Below are 14,837 nucleotides of genomic sequence, written 5' to 3'. Positions count from 1 at the left end.
GTCTACAGAACAATTGCCTGTCTTGGTGCTTTCAGTAATTACTTGGTTTGCTTCAGTTAGAGACTTCTGAAGCTGTTCATTTTCATTTTTGAGCCTTTCATTTTCCTGAAGTATGTTCATAATTTCCTTTCTACAATTCAAGCATAATCTAGTTTGACAACCAAATTCTTCCATACAAGTTCCACTTTGCTCATAGATGGAGTATGTGTGATCATTTTCCAAGGCTTTTGAAATCGATGACAGAGACTCAGCTGATTCCTTTCTACTGTCAGTGTCTTCAGGCTTTTTAGATTTGGTACTACTTGTCTGAGAATCTGTTGCTTTTCTTTTAATGGCACCTGTTCGAGTGGTTATAAATACATCACTCTGCTCATCAACCTCATTCCAGGACTCGATAATTCTTGAAACATTATGATTATGAGTCTCTTTATCTGTACCATATCCCCGTAGTCAGAGCTCAGGATGTGGGTGCTCTTCCATTGGTTTACCGTGTACAAAATGATTACTGCAGACCCTTGCATTTGCTGTGACTCGAAAGTCTTTGCGGTTGATAAGTCGTTCCCATAATTTAAAGTACTTTGGCTGGGGCTTATGCACTTAATACATTGAACATGTGGTTTTACAACACACCTGCAATAATAACAAGCGTTTGCATCAGCCGTCAGAAGTTTTATATATTTCATTTAATATTGAACAAACTCTTACGCTTAGATATGATCAGTTTAAAAACGAATGAATGAACCAAACTAATGGTAAGCTTAAAACAAGCACACCATAGATCTTAGCAGCTTTGGTTGTTGAACTTGTAGACTTCCAGAAATTCAACATAAGTTATTGAAAATCGCAAACGAAAATTATTACCTTTCTGGTTTTCTCCGATCATCGAACAGCCAAACACGGCGCAATGGTCACCTCCACCCATATATATTTCGCGATACCGTCGAACTCGACAATACTAAATAAAATCTCCGCAATCTCCAGAAGTTCACATTACCACGAGCGAGCATGAAAGCCAATGCCCCCTTTTCGACCCATAGTCCTTTGCGAAATAAAATTATTCAATATGGCATCCAATATCCGTAAAATGGGCTATAGTCCAGAGCTTAAACAAGATCCATGGCCATCGATGCCTTCGGGCGCTAGAAACGGTCACAAATGCCTCATCACGACTGTAGATGGATCTAGATCTACAAAACGTTGAGATTTTACTTTTTTGACGAAGAGACCAAAATTTTTGTGAGTCAAATGAGCTCATGAATCGATCACGAGTCAAGGAATCTTTACGTAAACATTGTGTTTAATACCCGGGGTTTAATACCATTGCCATTTGATCATTTAGCTTCGTTTGAGAGCTCATACTAAGCAACCGAGGCACCTTTATAATACCAGCAATTCTGTCTGTATAAGAAAGGAACCAAAATCTCGCCGATGATCGGCGGCGAGGTAATTCTGTCTGTATAGTGAAGGTAATTCTGTCTGTATAATAAAGGAACCAAAATCTCGCCGATGTTCAGCGGCAAGGTAATTCTGTCTGTATTAAAGGGACGGAAATCTCGATGATGATGATGATCGTCGGCTAGGTTAATGATCCTCGCCGAGATGAATGAAGAAGTTCTCTACAGCAATTCTAAACATATTTTTGTTGCTTTTGCGATCACATAGTGTAAGATGAGGATGCTGTGTGTTTATATTCCGGACGGTAATTTTTAAATTTTGAAAATCACTTATTATCGGAACTTGAAGTCTAGTAGCTGGAGTTTGTAAAAAAAATATCCCGTTGCGTTTGCATACGTTGCTTTCATTACGTTTTCCCATCCTACGTACCCTTGCCACTTGCCAATCTCGCAACAATTAGTCTCTCTGTGCAGTTCGAGTACTCGCTGTTCTGTTCCGCTGAACATCGGCGAGATTTTGGTTGCTTTATTATACAGACAGAATTACCTCGCCGCTGAACATCGGCGAGATTTTGGTTGCTTTATTATACAGACAGAATTACCTCGCCGCTGATCATCGGCGAGATTTTGGTTCCTTCACTATACAGACAGAATTACCTCGCCGCTGATCATCGGCGAGATTTTGGTTGCTTTATTATACAGACAGAATTACCTCGCCGCTGAACATCGGCGAGATTTTGGTTGCTTTATTATACAGACAGAATTACCTCGCCGCTGAACATCGGCGAGAAAGAGCGTCTATATGTGTTAATGTTATTTTGCATATGAAAGTAGTATTCATATATTGAGAACATGGCGTAATTTTTGCCGTTCTGTATATTGAAAGAATCACATAATATGTGTTTGTCTGAACGCCGGAACAAAAATTGCTACAGTCAAACCTGTATATAACGGCCCTGTATATAGCGGTCACCCTGTGTATAACTGTCACTGAACAACTTCCCAAAAATCGTCCTTTATATTTACTGTTAAGTTGACCTGCATGTAGCGGTCACCTGTATACAACGGACGCGGTCACCCTTTAGACTTCCAGAATCCGCAATTTCATTATCTTTTACCTGTATGTAACGGTCACGAAATTGGGTTACAATTAGCGAATAATGACAAGCTTCATTCATCAGCTCGTTAAATAGCAGCCACTAAGGCAGGGGTCTCACAAAAATACAAATATTAGTACTAAACACAACTACTAATACATGTCATCGCCGACGTCCGACACATGCTTGGGGTAGATAACATTTAAGTGTCGTCGCTTTCAAACAATAGTTACTGTAACTGTAACAACACAACCGTACCACACTGGCTTTCGTCATAATTCCCTGACTTTAACACTGTTCTGTACTTATCATGTTGACCGCCGCGGTTTTACACTGCATTGGACCAAGACAGCGCTCGGCATCAAATTTCTCTTCTATCAGCTTCCGATGCAGCCACTCACAGGAGACTTAGATCAAAGTATACTACACCTCCCTTAAAGCACACCACGGACATTTTATGGGCATTTTCTTATCGTGTTTGTTGCGTTGCTGTTACTCGTTATTGTAAATAAAACGTAAATTGAGTGATTATTTGCACATAAAAATGCTATTTGTTGACTTCCAGGGGAGTTTAAAGGAAACCTGTGTACAGCGGTCACCCTGTATATAACGGTCACCCGGCCATTTCCCAAGGGTGACCGTTATGTACAGGTTTGACTGTATTTACTAAGACCCCATCTTAGTTTCCCTAAGACAAAAACTAAGACCCTGGGCGTAAACCGTTGAATTATGGGTTCGCAACGTTTAAGTGCTTGCGTGAGGACTAGGGTTGTGTGATGGAACTCGTAAAACTTGAAAAACTTGAAGTGCTTTCCAGCTGCTTCAAATAATGCTCGAGTCAGGTGGCATTCGGCAAAGTATTTTTTGCCGAGAAATTTGCTGTGAATAGACATTTATTTATTTATTTATTTATTATTATTATTATTATTATTATTATTATTATTATGACTCGCGTATTTACGAATGGCGAATGGCTCTTGATCTTCATGCATCAACGAAAAATATAAGACTCCTCGATTATTCTTACTGAAACTGTTTCTCTACCCCTGGCATTTGTGTCTTACAGCTCCATATGTAAAGCTCTCTTAAATTAGAATGTACAATTTAGCGCTCCAAGCTGATTGAAATTTACACTGAAATAACTCGTTTATGTGTTAAATTACCTCACTAGAACCCTGTTATTTCACCAGCTAGTAGAATTTCAGGAAACTGTTTGTTCGACTGGCAGGAAGTCACGCCAACATTGCAGTTTCGTGTATGATGCCATGGTCGCGTGATGCTATGATAGAGCAAATACAAGGTCGGAAGGCCAGAGGGGTGCTTTGGAGGGAAAAGTGATCACATGACATCTTGCTCATTAGACCGGACCGCGATCTTTGATATGTCTTTTTTTTTCCACGTTGAATTTTATTTAAATGCAAATGAAAGAGTCAACCGAGAAAAGGGCTAGTTTCATGCGATGTTATAAACTATATATACATAATAGTTGGACGTGGTATTTGATTGCTGGCGAGTTAAACCCCGCTATTTCGAACTACAGTCGAACCCCTACTAAGCGGCCACCCCCGGGGAAATGGGAGGTGGGCCCTTAATAAGGGTTTGCCGCTTCATAGGGGTTGGTGTACCTTGAATATTGTTTACCATCTTTAGTTCATGGAATCATGTCAAGACAACCATGATAAATGTATGTTTGAATGTTTTTATCAGTTACGTTGTCACCTATTTTGGATTTTTATCGGCCATCGTCTTTTCCAAAACAAAGCTAAATAACATGTATTAAACTTTGGGTTGCTGTCTAATAGGGGTAAAAAGATTAGAAAAACCTAGCTTCACCGGGACGACCAAAAAGTGACCCGGCCGCTTATAGAGGTGGTCGGTTAATAAGGGTTTTATTTACAGTGTTTTACTGAAAATAATTTCGGGACTTCGATATCTGGCCGCTGAATAGGGGTTGGCCGATTAATAGGTGGCTGCTTAATAGAGGTTCGACTGTATTTTTCGTTTCCCCTGAGAGATCGGTAGAAAATTACTAAAGGGCGAATCCCAGGGAAATGGTTTTGAGTTCGAAATAAAGGGGAATTCGAAATAACCGAGTTCGAATTAGCGGGGTCCGACTGTAATAACCTCCCTCTTTTTTATAAGAAATTTTTACCTTGCTGGCCCGTCGAAATCCTAAATTTCTTAGATGATCCCCCCCCTAAAAACTAATAATAATAAAGTAAACAGTGGCGAATCTAGGGGAGGGGTACGGGGGCCCTGGTCCCCCGCCTCCCTTATTTTGGGTGAAGAGAGAAGAAATCACAGAAGGAAGAAAGGCCGGCAGGGCATCGAAACAAAACCGGGCCCTCCTCTTAACTCAAGGTCTGGATCCGCCACCGGTAAAATTAAACTTATGAAAATGATGATAGTAATCAGGAGCCATAATCGGGGACGGAGATTCGCGCGCACCTATGATATGGGACAATTTTTCTATTTTAGAACAAATTGCACCATCCTGACGCCATATATCCGCGCGGATTCACGCACATGTCGGGGGCTCTCGCGTGGATGTTGTCACGTTGCGTGATCAAATGGTGAGAGTTGAGAGATTCTCTTGCGTATTTTTCGCAGCGATGGCAGGGAATAAGGCAGAGAATACGAACCAGGGCGCTTATATGTAGTTTTATGCTCTGACCTAACGGAAAAGGTGGGTTTTTCAGGGTCGAAAACAAGACTTTAATCTCGCGCCGGGAATGAATAATAAGATCTGCTCACGTTAGTTGTAAGCTTACGCGTATGTTTTTGCGGTAATTAACTCTCTACTCTGGTATCGAGTTAATTTGTGAGTTTCTCAGACAATGGTTAATCATAACCAAAACCTGTTTTGATGGTTTCTCATAGTTTCTGCTTGCTTGGTGAGTTTGCAAAAGTTTTTGAAAGGAAAGTCTGACGCGTACAATTAGCTCATTTGCATAGTGCAGCTCGTGCACTTTCAAGTCCGAGTCGGTGTTTTCAATTGTCAACAAATCTTGACAAAGAGTTCTTTCGTTATCTTTTGTGCTGAGATGCTGCAACAAATTTCTCGAACGCAAAAAAGGCTACTAACATCATGTGTGTTTCTTCAACTTAAGCATAGTGAAGTTTTACACTGCGAAAATGAAAATAGACAAGGAGTTTTGATAACTCGATCAACAAAATCGAAATCGTTGTTCCAAGTTGATTAAAGAAAGCGTCATCGTAACTTTGCTGATTATTTCTGCTTTATTCTCATATTTTCAGCTTAACTTTTAATATGTTCTCAAACATTTATCAATCTTAAACATATTTAAAAACTATAGAGTTATTGGTTGAGTTCGATGTACGCCTTCACACGAAAGTGCAGCAGAAGTACAATTTGTCATGTTTACTGACTGTACAAAACACGCATCGGCGGGCGCTCTCATTCATCGACAACAGAGAATTTACTGGATTTTTACACGAATAAAACTGAGCAGTATCTACGGACGTAAAGTTATTGGGCCGTGATGAAACATCAAGCGTTGCTAACAATTCAAGCGAAACTCAAACTAGCAATTATTTTGTTTTACTTTTCGGTCGCGATAGACTGGCAAATTCCTCGCAAGCGTGTGGCAAGAGGAGCTAGGAAACTATGAAGTCCTGAAGCTCTGCTATATCTAAATATATCCATCTAGTTTTTCGCTGTGTGATGGAAAAGCTGTTAACCTTCAACATATGTGAAATTTAAAGTGGAGTAATGTACAGCTCATGTAAAAGAAGCATCCGTCGGAACACAACTTGGTCAGCGATGAAAAAAGCTTACAGCGGAACATACCTAAATTCGACACTGTCTTACTTCACTCAAACTGGAGCAGCTTACGACGAAAATACTTAAGCAAAATTCTAACAGACGTAAACGCGTTGAGTTGTGGGCCAAAAACATGAAAAATTTCGGGAATTTCGGACGCCATTTCCCCCGCGCGACATCCGCAAAACTCCTCGCAGCATGTACGCGCGTGTGTCGCAGGCGATAGCGCAATTTGTTCTAAAAATAGAATTATTGTCCCATATCATGGGGACAACCCCAATACTAGAAATGGCGCGCGCTTACGGTCTCCGTCCCCGATTATGGCTCCTGTAGTAATACAGTGGAATGCCGTTAATACGGTTACCAACAGGCCGTATTAACGGGGTGGCCGTCTTAAAGTGCACCTAACCCCAAAAATTTTTTTTCGCTAAAACGAATCTAGACTTTATTCGAAGCATTTGGGCGAAGAAATTTTTGAATTTGGTTGAATCCTCGATTTTCTATGCCCTTTCAAAGTCGCGCTTGAAGGTTTCACGACCGCGTTTTAGGGAGTCTGGGGCGGCGGTACCTGATGACGTCTACCCAGGAACCAAACACAATGGCGCCTCAGTCAACTCTCTGTATTTGCTCGAGAAAATAGAACACAAAACTAATCGTTCCGATGTATTTTGGGACTAAAACGTCCAAGTTTTGTCTCAGAATCATTTCTTTTTCGTCACTGGAGTCAGAGTTAAGTTTCGATTCGGAAGACTCCGAAATAAACTTCGATCGAGCACGTTCGACAACTGTGAACTCACTGCTTAGAGCTTTGAGAGCAATTTACAATATTTCAAGCGACGAAGGGGAAGACTTCTTTGCGGACGAGTTGCTTGTATATTAAGAATGGAAAGCCAGATACGAAGTGGAGGAGCAGGCAAACGAAAAGCAGGAAAGAAAACTCAAGGACTGCTTTGGATGGTTATTTCGTCAACTAAACATAAGATTCCCACGCGTGTTTATAGCCCGTTTACATTTGTCCTTAGCGAAATGTATTTTATCAAGGTGTGATTGTTCTGTTAAATCCAGCTTGTGTTTTACTTTCAGTTGAATGCTTCATGTTTATAAGAGCGACGTACGTGTCGCAGTTTTCGAGACTTGATGACCTCCAAAACATTGGCTTCGATCGATTGAAAATCGTATTGTTTGGACCTGTATTTTTGAAGCTGCGGGAAGCAAGGCGGAAGGAAACATTTCATACAATTACCGATTTCACATTGTCACACGTTTTAAGTCGTAACTCCAAATAACCAATGTAAATTGTTCTCAAAGTTTGCAGCGAAATTCGTCGGATAAGCGAAAAGGATGTGTTCCCTAAGCGGTCCGCACATGTTACGCGGTCATATTTTCGACGCTATATCACAGAATCTTTGTCGCACTGCTGATTTCCAAACCTTCGAAAAACTCTGTGAGTCTAACAATTTTGTTATCATGTAATTCTAAAGGATTAATCTTCGACTTTCATCTAAATCGAAAGAGAAATAAGTGTTGGTTAGCGGCGTACAGTTGCGATCTATTTACATATCAGTATAACGCTTCTTGATCATGATCGGATCACACAACTTTGTATGTTATAAATACTGCGGGATTGGAAGATATAGGTTGTAGGTAGTATTTCTACAAATTGCTGGTTAGCTTTAAGCAGAAATTTATGAAAATAGCGTTCGAAAGTCTGCGGAACAAATTCCAGTGAGAGTTCTTCAATGGTTCTCACAGATTCAGTTCGCTTGTTTCGGTTCGACAAAATCAACCATCGTTTACGTCTTTGTTGCACCATTAGCCGATCATCGTCAGTTAATTGTACAGTATATCTTTCTTTAAATCTGGAATATTGCTGCAACAGCCGATAGCACCTCTGGAAGGCGTTTCTGCGCACTTTTCGAATGTGTATTGCACCATCCTGAAGGAAATGAGAGGACGTGAGATATCCAACCTTCCTGGGTAGACGTCACAAGAGCCGCTAGACCCATTCTCCTCAAACTCGGTCGTGAAACAAAATGGCGGTGTTTTGGAGCTATTTTCGAGATTTCGTCGGGGCACAGAAAATCGAGGATTTAACGGAATCCAAACATTTTTTCGCAGAACTATTTCAAATACCAAGGAGATTCGTTTTAGCGAAAAAAAATTTTTGGGGTTAGATGCACTTTAACAGATATATCCCAATTGCACTTCTAAACAAGTGTTTTTTTATTAAGCATATTGAATGCGGATATAACTTTACAAAAATAAGACCTGAATCAGTGTGTAAAAGATAAACAACGCGGGATAGATGAACACAGCTGGTTTGAGTGGCAGTATAAACGGGGCAAAATTACAAAGGATTATACAGGTTGGGATTTCAGAATGTAGCCGTTGGCCGTATTATCGGGGTGGACACAGCAACAGGGTTTCCTTCTAAGAAAATATATGGCCGTTTTCGCCAGGACAAAAAAAGTGGTCATAACAACGTGGTGACCGTAAGAAATTGCAAGTGCGCTGATTAACGGTTTATCGTTGTATTTGTCACCAAACAGTTGACGGGGTTGAGTTGATGCTGTTCGGCTCAGAACAAATTGGGACGGTCAGAAGGCATGCTTACTTGGAAAAATTTAGATTTCCAGAACCTCAGAACGCTATAAGTTATATGCGTCTGGTGACATCGCCAACTACAAAATTTATAGGAACAAAATTTGTACCTTAACGCGTTTAAGTAAACAGCAATACTATTCTAAATTTTTTAATGATAACCTAACTAATATGAAAAAAACTTGGGAGGGAATAAACAATGTACTTGCTCGTAAATTGAAGAACACAAAACCTATTACTTCTATTAAAGTCCCTACTGATAATGATTCTGTTACCTGTGACCATAATAGAATAGCCAACGTACTTAATGACCATTTCGCTTCTGTTGGACCTAAACTGGCAAATAAGTTACCAACCGTTCAGCGTAATTATTTTGATTTTATGAACAGATCTAACTCTCCCGATTCGTCGTTTGCTTTCAATCTAGTTACCCCAACTGAAGTGGAATTGGAAATTTTGCGCATACCAAATATCAAGTCTCATGGTTTATACTCATGTCCTACCCAACTGTTGAAGTACTCGTCAAATGTTGTAAGCAGTACACTTGCGGAAATAATAAATCTTTCTATTTCATCTGGGATGTATCCCACTAAATTAAAAATGGCAAAAAGCGCACTCAACAAAGCGCACTCAACACAGCATGCAATTCTTGACATTGTAAGTACCATACAGGAAAATATGGATAAGCGCTTGTTCTCATGTGGTGTATTCATTGACCTGAAAAAGGCTTTTGATACAGTCGATCATAAAATTCTTTTACACAAGTTAGATCACTATGGTTTTCGTGGTGTTATAAATAAGTGGTTCTCATCTTACTTGGATGGTCGAACTCAAACTACGCAAATTGGCTCTTATGTATCTAAAAGGCAAAATACCACTTGTGGTGTACCGCAAGGCTCAGTCCTAGGCCCTTTACTTTTCCTAATTTATGTCAACGATATCCAAGAATCCTCTGACAAACTTAAATTTTTTTTATTTGCTGACGACACGAATGCCGTATATGCTGACAAAAATCTTAAGTCCCTTGAGTCGACTGTAAATCAAGAACTCTGCAAGTTGTTCGATTGGTTAACGGCTAATAAATTAACCTTAAATATTAAAAAAACAAATTTTGTTATCTTTAGACCAGCTCAGAGAAAACTTACTTATCATCCCAAAATTATGATATTCGATAATGATCAACAAAAGAAGGTGGCTCTAGAATGTAAAGAATTTGTGAGATATCTAGGTGTAATAATTGACAATAATCTTTCTTGGAAACATCATATTGATCACGTAGCTATTAAAATAAGCAGAACTGTAGGATTGATTTGTAAACTACGGCACTTTCTGCCAAGACAAACTCTTTTAACTATTTATAGATCCTTAGTTACTCCTTATTTAACTTATGGTTTGGTGGCCTGGGGCCAAGCATATAAATCACACCTTGAAAAGCTTCTCAAGCTCCAAAAGCGAGCTCTTCGCTTTATTTATTTTTCTGAGCGAAATCAACATACGATTCCTTTATTTATTGATGCCAGTGTTTTACCGTTAAAATTTTTGTATTATGAGTTCTTAGCTAACCTTATGTTTGAAATAAGACACAGAAATGCTCCTGGAAACATTCAAGATCTCTTTCAAGACATTTCTGACATTCATTCTTACAATACTCGATCCTCTGTCTCAAATAATTTTTACACACAAAGTTCTAGACTCTCAATTCAAGTGAATTCATTTTCTAGAATCGGAACAAAAATTTGGAATGAAATGCCTGTATATTTAAGAAAGCTTCCAAAAAATGTCTTTAAGAGGAAAATAAAACAAATACTTTTTGAAATTCTAGCTTCAGAAGACTGTTATATTGATCTTACAGAAATCGTTCAAAAAGTAAAACTGAATTTATTTTCCTCCTAGTATGTATTCATTAATACTTAGTAATTTCGCTTTAGTGTATCTGTAGTCTCTCGTCGTAACTGTTGTTAATTATTATTTGTAATATTGTTAGTTTATTAGTTGTCTTTAGTCATCGTTGTCAATTGTAGTCTCTTTACTTCTCTTGTTACCTTCAGTTGTATTTAGTTGTACCTAGTTGTATATTAATAACTCGTCCAAACATGACCCGCCTAGATTAGCTCAGCTATCCGCGGGCATGTTACAATTGTAGTTTTAATTGATAACAAATAAAATGTATGTATGTATGTATGCTATTAATGGCATTCTGGTAGAATATTTTGTATTACAACTACAGTTGAACCTCTACGAAGAGGCGACCTATTACGCGCTCATCGCCCCTTATTAAGCGGCCAGTTATCGAAGTCCCGAAATTATTGTTGGTAAAATGCTGTAAATAAATCCTCTCATTTTGGCGTTCTTTCTTAACCAACTCCCTTTTAAATCATAATAGCATTTGTTTGTTTATTTAGATCTTTTATACAGCATGTATTTCTTTACTTATTATTTTCCATAGGATATAGGATGACGCTAGTATTCTTCATCACCGTCTTGTCACTAACTGGCACCCTGGTTGACTCGGCGAGCAACATAACCAGCTGTGATGCACCACTAAGTAACACCACGTGTGTACAGGGCTCTTGCCAGCAACCACCGTGCACTATGCGCTGTGGTCTAACAACCCAATATGACACATGTCAGCAGAGATGCGATGCAAGCTCATGCGACTCCATGAAATGCAATGCCTCGGATCGCTGCCTGCAGCGGTGTGACAATGGAAACTGCAAGGCCATGACCTGTGATGCCAAGAATTGCGTTCAATCTTGCAACCGTGGTAATTGCACCTCGATTACGTGCAGTGAGAATGCCAAGAACACTAGCACCTGCCAACAATCATCAACGGCAGCAGAAATGATCTGCGAGAGGGATACCTGCTACCAGAATTGCCAGAAGGGAAACTGCAACATGATCTGCTTGTCGAGTGTTAAACAATGCACACAGGACTGCAACGGTGGAAACTGCAGCTTCATGTGTAAAGCCCAAGAATGTACGTCGCATTGTGACGGGGGTTCTTGCACCGAAATCAAGCCATCTACCACTAAGATGCCCGCCACCACTAAGAGCAATGGCGGCGTTCTTCAGATGAAAGCCTCACTTGGCTTGGGTTTAGTGTTTGCAGTGGTTTCTTTCGTGTGAAAAGATTTGAACAATCCGTTGGGACGGTAGAGAGATTCTAGGCTGCTTATGTTAGAAACATTTATGTCATTTGTTTTCTTTTTTTTTTTTTTTTTCTATTTTGTTAACTTATTTGCTAGTCTCGCAAGGAAACGTTCCGATACTCACAATCGTCATTCATCTTCACGTAGAAGAGAATCGGAAGATATATCCCTTATTTTACTAGTGTGCAGTATTTCTGCGCAGTTTTCCTAGTCTTTTGTGTTTAAAATCACACCACGGTCGAATCAAAGAGCACAAAGAGTCGCAAAAATGATAGCAATGAAAAATTGGTTGCTCTTGAAGTAAACATTATTATTCCCGTAGACAATCCAACCATTTATAAAAACAATACTAATAATGATAATGATAATGATAATGATAATGATAATAATAAACAGTATTTTATAGCGCCTATCCAAGCGTGATCTAGGCGCTTTACAAGTTATAAAATATGATTTAAATAGAGTAATTCTGAAAAATAACACAAAACAAGAATCGATAAAATTATTCCAAAAAGACTCCCCTAAATAAATGAGTTTTAAGCCGATTTTTAAAAATATGAAGATTGTGTGATTTTCAGATATATATTGGTAAGTCGTTCCAGAGTTGTGGCGAGACCACAGCAAGAGTTTTAGGTCCATGAGACTTCAAGTTATAGCAGGTACAGTTAAGACGGAGAGATGTAGATGAACGGGGAGTCCCTGAAGGACGGTGGACGCTTATCGATTCTTGTAAATACCAAGGAGAGACTATATTCGCAAAAGGGATATAACTCGCTTAATGGACACCGGCTGTAAGGGTTGCATCCTATGCTGCACGTAATGCCCTTCAAGTCATTTATTTTTTTTATTGTATTAATATTAGTATTAGTATAGTTTTTTAGCAGTGTCCCCTAATTAGTATGGTGTATTATTTCCAGGCTATAAGGTTTTTGACACTTTAATAAAGTTCTCACTCACTCACTCACTCACTCACTCACTCACACTCACAAGGAGATAAATTATGTAACGCTTTAAGAGTAAGGATCACGATGTATGATCGAGATCGCTTTCTAGTCCGTGAATTCCTCAGAGTCATTAAACGTTAGTTTTTTTTTGTTTTGTTTTGTTTTTTTTTTCAATCTTTGCAGGTACAGGATATGAACAAAAATCTGTAAGGAGAATTAGAATATCTCCGTTGGTCGATCGCGTGTCTTTTTTGGCAATCCCGGGTTTTCAACTCTGCATGAAAGGATCCCTGTAACGCAGAGAATAATTAGGGTGCGTTCTTTTGGGATGATCCGGATCAGAATCAGTGATTCAAGATCACTTGGATCATAGTACATCAAAGGGAACGACGATTCCACTCTCGGCAAGGATTCATCGCTTCCTTTGATATACATTGTTCTGAGGGTGCCAGCGATCCAAGGTCACTCGGATCATGATACGTACATCAAAGGAACCGATGAACCATTATGCACCATAATCCTAGTGATCTTGGATCACTAGTGTATCCTGATTCAGATCACCACAAAGGAACGCACCCTCCGAGTGATGTTGCATCATTGGTTTTTAACCGGACCATCCGAAAGGATCGCACACTTTAAACGTCTGCGTCAGTCTCTTTCTGTATTAGTGTTCTCAGTTTGTTGTTGTTTATAGTGGTCAATGCGCTTAGCTACACCTAGCTAGTTCACAGGCATGCCACTTTAAATGAAGGAAACAAATATATCAACTAAACTTAGTAGGCTTAAAAATCCCAACCGGCGGAAGGCAGACCAGTTGGCTATTTACAAGCATGACCGAGGAGCTGAACTAGGGTCTACCGAGAAACAACTCCAGCTAAGTGGTCAGAGCGGGACTTGAACCCGCGACCTCCGAATTTCAAGTCCGGCGCCCTAACCACTCGGCCACGCTGCCTCCCCAAAGTTTGAGTTTGACCCTCAGAAATCTGGATTCGTATGTCTTATTAGATGTTTTGGTGTGTAGTATTGCTGTATATTTAATATAAAGAGATACTGAACACCGAAACATCTAATAAGAGATTTATTATCCCACTGCTGCAGTCAATAAATTTTGACAGTTTTGCGTGCGCGTGCCGACCTGTTGTTATGTCCGGAAAACAGGTTTTCTACCGTACAAATAATTGTACATCATCGCTGTATATTTGTACTTTTATTTGGACGGTATTCGCTGCAGTTGTATAATAATTTAGTAAAATAAACTGAACACCATTCGATATGGTTGCTTGCAACGTGTGAATAAAACATAGGGTGCATAACAAAGTATCCTGGAATTTGAACTTTCAGATCGAATGTTTCCTCACAGTGAAACAAGAAAAGGCCCGAAAAATATATGTGGGCGCACTATCTGTATAGTAGCTCGCGTAACTGGCGGGATTTTCCGGGCGTGAGCGTTCTGTTTGCGAGCAAGCTTGCCCATCAGCTGACTATGCTGTTGAGTTCACTGGAAAGAAGACAACTTATCTGCACCGAAATCATGTATCTGTGGCAATAATTGTTCATATGCGCGTGGACACCCGACGGAACGTGGGTAAATGTCGGTTTGAATTATATTATGGCAAATATCAACAAATTACAAACTGAAGGTAGAGTTTGTTGAGCGGTTTTCAGTTGAGCATTGTAAAAGCGCTACCAAATAATCACTCTGGCCAATCACAGAGGATACAGACAGTCCAGTGAACCAATCAAAACGCCACGCAGATTCATGTAGCTGACGCAAAGCGCGGGAAAACCTGGGCGAGGGAGTCACAATTGGTTGACAAAGTGCATGGCCAGACAGTAAGCCAATTATCGCGCAACGACCAATGCAAAAC

The 14,837-nt window shown here is 39.7% G+C and overlaps 1 protein-coding gene, 1 non-coding gene and 1 pseudogene across 3 annotated transcripts in view; 1 reads left to right on the top strand and 2 right to left on the bottom strand.

Annotated features, from left to right (window-relative positions):
* Nucleotides 1–1,054, bottom strand: part of LOC149110871 (uncharacterized) — a 1,493-nt pseudogene extending 439 nt beyond the window's left edge. The window contains exons 1-2 of the transcript XR_016207899.1: nt 862–1,054; nt 1–630 (exon numbers count right to left, since the gene is read on the bottom strand). The exon at nt 1–630 is cut by the window's left edge and continues 439 nt beyond it. The product of XR_016207899.1 is annotated as an uncharacterized LOC149110871 (transcript). The remainder of the gene's footprint in view (nt 631–861) is intronic.
* The window catches only part of LOC110040680 (uncharacterized), a 15,034-nt gene extending 1,913 nt beyond the window's left edge, over nt 1–13,121 (top strand). The window contains exon 2 of the mRNA XM_089291756.1: nt 11,323–13,121. Coding sequence (XP_089147882.1) covers nt 11,331–12,002 — 672 coding nt within the window. The 5' untranslated portion in view covers nt 11,323–11,330 and the 3' untranslated portion in view covers nt 12,003–13,121. The remainder of the gene's footprint in view (nt 1–11,322) is intronic.
* A 727-nt stretch (nt 13,122–13,848) lies between these two features.
* Nucleotides 13,849–13,921, bottom strand: Trnas-uga (transfer RNA serine (anticodon UGA)). The gene has a single exon. It is a non-coding gene; the product is annotated as a tRNA-Ser (tRNA).
* Nucleotides 13,922–14,837: the final 916 nt, after the last annotated feature.

Source organism: Orbicella faveolata, unplaced genomic scaffold (assembly GCF_042242905.1).
Source record: "Orbicella faveolata isolate gen_17 unplaced genomic scaffold, um_ofav_v1 contig_24, whole genome shotgun sequence".
NCBI lineage: Eukaryota > Metazoa > Cnidaria > Anthozoa > Scleractinia > Merulinidae > Orbicella > Orbicella faveolata.
The sequence above is the reverse complement of the archived record's forward strand: the minus strand, read 5'-3'. Positions and strand labels throughout refer to the sequence as shown.